Genomic DNA, 3,105 nt, shown 5'->3' on the forward strand with positions numbered 1-3,105 from the left:
CCTGAGAAACCTCGAACACTCACCCATGAAGCTGTTGCATCACAAAGTATAGATAAATGCTATACTTTGTGTACGTGAGCCCGGAGGATTCATGTAAAGTTGTTGTAAGCCAAACAAAGCATGATTTAGCAATGCCTGGAGATGACTGTAAAAGCAGTAACTGTGAGGTAAAGATAAAACAGAATGAAATGAAGCGATATTAAAATAATTAAGGCAGATTCATATATAACAGGAAGAATCACCGAACAACAAGTTGGAAACAAACATTGTTCGCACACTTCACGATAACAACAGGAATCCATAGGATATATGTATTTATTGTTCAAAAGAGCATCAAAAGGGCAAAGCCTTCCGCAAACGTGTTGGGTACGATGAGCTGACCAAAGCTCACCAGATACTATCCGTGGTCTATAGGCACTGCTCCGATTTCATGCCAATATAACGTAGCCTTTTTGCTAACTTTCCTGTGCTTGGGAGCGCTGTCTTCATAGCCCTTTTGGTGTTGTCGCGCCCTCTTATGTGTCGAGCAGCTGCTGTATTCTGTATCTGGGTAGAATACGAGCTCATGTATCTGGCAGCATAGTACCATCTTCTGTGTGCCTTCTTTATTGTCTTGTTTGCTGCATTCAGCAACCTCACCAGGTGCGTGACTTTATTTTCCAGCCTTTTAACATGGATGTAGTGATAGTCCCTGATTTCCTTGCCACATACATCCTCCATAAACCTAATGGCTGCCATAGCAGCACTGTCTTCCGCTTCATCGCAGTTCTTTGAGATCACACCAGAAATTGAGGTTGGGACAAGCAAACCATCGATCAATTGTAATGATGAATCAAAAGTAACCGTCACACGAGACTCATTGGCTGGATATGTTTTGTGATGATAAATCGCAGGGGGCAACTTGAGAGCTTGCAGCATGAGGGCAAAGATGTGGGAAAGAGGAATCAGTATTACATAGTCATCTTCCTGCAGAGGAAAGAAAAAGGATAAAATAATTGGGGGACAAAGGTATAATCTCACAAGTTATTGCAGCAATTTGTAGAGCAGGGAACAATAAATTTAAGTTAGGTTGACCAAACCAAATCAAGGTACTGTAAGATGGAAAACAAACTAAACTAAGGAAAGAAGAATGCTAAAAAGCATGGTTCTCCACTAAGTAAATTGGCCTTGTGCTAAAACAAAAAGACTCGCGATATAACAATTAGGTGCTGGTGCATTATTCGAATTTGTCAGGTACAGCCGGGATGAAATTATTCATTTAATGCAGTTCCCTTTTCCTTTCTTATTCACGAGTCATGTTAATAACCATCTGGACCCATGTCCCCGTGAAAAAAATAAAAAAAGAAGTTGGATCCATGTAACTGTACACAGCATAGCGTCAGGCACTCAAGTATACAAAGTATACAACATCGTACACATGCACCAGCAACATAAGCAAGCAAAGGATAAGAATTATATTGAACAAAGGAACAATTACCATCTACTAGCATTACAAACAAGAATGTATCATTATGTACAGACACAACGATTTGAATATAGACCAACCAGACTCGTTTAAGAAACAACTACCAGCTAACAACACGAAAGATAAAATAACCTATCTATGAATCACATCTAGAAGCTGCAGGCTGTAGACACCAACACAGCATGTGGCATCTGCCGCCATAAAGTAATATTGACGTCACCCACAGCAGCAGATACATCACCACAAACAATAGAACTCGAAGATCGAATTAGCGAGGCTGCTAAAATAACCGCAGAGTGCGAACTTTTGATAGGTCATCAAAATATGGTAGTTGTAATCTAAGACAACAAACCCATACAAACTCTGTAAAACACAAATGGCCTGGAAAGAGACATCATTGTAAAGAGAAAGATACCCCACACCATCCTGGGACCCGAAAAGCCTACTCACAGTCAAGGTATCGCTTCCAGGGACATGGACCTCTATTTCCACCCCTCCAATTACGACCCCATCATCCATGAACTCTCATAAGTACAAATGGAAGGGCAAATGACACCGTGAAGCAACATCTAAAATGTACACATAAGAACAACTAACGGCAAACATACTGCCAACACAAGAAAGAACCCAAAATGAGCAAACTCCACAAAACAAAACATCAAACAAAGACAAAAGTTAGACCTTCATGTTACGTACAGAGCATGTCGCAGTTAGATGCCATTTATCTATGTATCTAGGTTAATCTAATTGTTACAGACCATGTCAGTCAGATACCATTTAGAGACGGAAAGGTAATTGGTCGTAAGGGGTGGTCTATGGAAAAGAAAATGTAGCTGCATAGAAGGTTGACACAATATTACATTAACTGAGGAAATACCTACAAGGCTATGAACTACACTAATCACATGTCGATGAGATAGGTTTTAAATCAGCACACTGTTTGAACGTGTGTATCATTACATTTGTATTGGTGACTGACCGTTAGTACGCACAGATCCTAGATGAGACATGTGTTTATCTTCAGAGATAGACGTGAGATGTTCTTTCAATCAGTTATGTTCCAGTCATCTTGTAAAATCAGAGAGGGGATGTGACGGGTGTCGGCTCACCTGCGCAAGCCCCCACAGGCAGCCGTTGGTGGAGCAAGGCGGAAGGTGCCAGCGCGATCTGATCAGGGAGCTCGTCGGCGGCCATCGCCATCTGATGAGGAAGCTCGTCGGCGGCCATCGCGATCTGAAATCCTCATATGCAGTCACGTATTTAGCGTCCAAAGGGGAAAATAAACACGGTGTATGACTGTGCATAAGCGAGGACTGACCTTGTCGGTGGAGTTGAGCTGCGTAGGGCGAATCGAAGAGGCGTTGCGGAGGCCGGTTCAAGACGGCGCCCGCCGCGCCGGGAAGACGATGCAGCTGCAGGAGGATAAGACGATGTGGACGAGGGAGCGTGTAAATCCCTAATTTTGGTCTATGTATAAGACGAGAGAATGACCGAAATAGCCTCGCACCGGGTTGGTCCGGCGGAGCGTTTCTGCGTCCCTTGGGCCGGCCCATGAGGCTCGGCTGATTGTTTTATTTTTTATTTTTTATAGGCATATCATTTGTCTCTAATTGTATTGCTTAACAAAAAACTGTATTTTA

The 3,105-nt window shown here is 42.6% G+C and overlaps 1 protein-coding gene across 1 annotated transcript; it reads right to left on the reverse strand.

The window, feature by feature from the left end:
- Nucleotides 1-205: 205 nt before the first annotated feature.
- On the reverse strand, nt 206-2,891 carry LOC119299343. The gene is made up of 3 exons (XM_037576578.1): nt 2,784-2,891; nt 2,575-2,698; nt 206-966 (listed from the first exon to the last, which is right to left on the reverse strand). Exon 3 carries the CDS (start codon nt 916-918, stop codon nt 409-411), a length of 510 nt encoding a protein of 169 aa, XP_037432475.1. The 5' UTR covers nt 919-966; nt 2,575-2,698; nt 2,784-2,891; the 3' UTR covers nt 206-408.
- Nucleotides 2,892-3,105: the final 214 nt, after the last annotated feature.

Source organism: Triticum dicoccoides, chromosome 1B (assembly GCF_002162155.2).
Source record: "Triticum dicoccoides isolate Atlit2015 ecotype Zavitan chromosome 1B, WEW_v2.0, whole genome shotgun sequence".
Taxonomy (NCBI): domain Eukaryota; kingdom Viridiplantae; phylum Streptophyta; class Magnoliopsida; order Poales; family Poaceae; genus Triticum; species Triticum dicoccoides.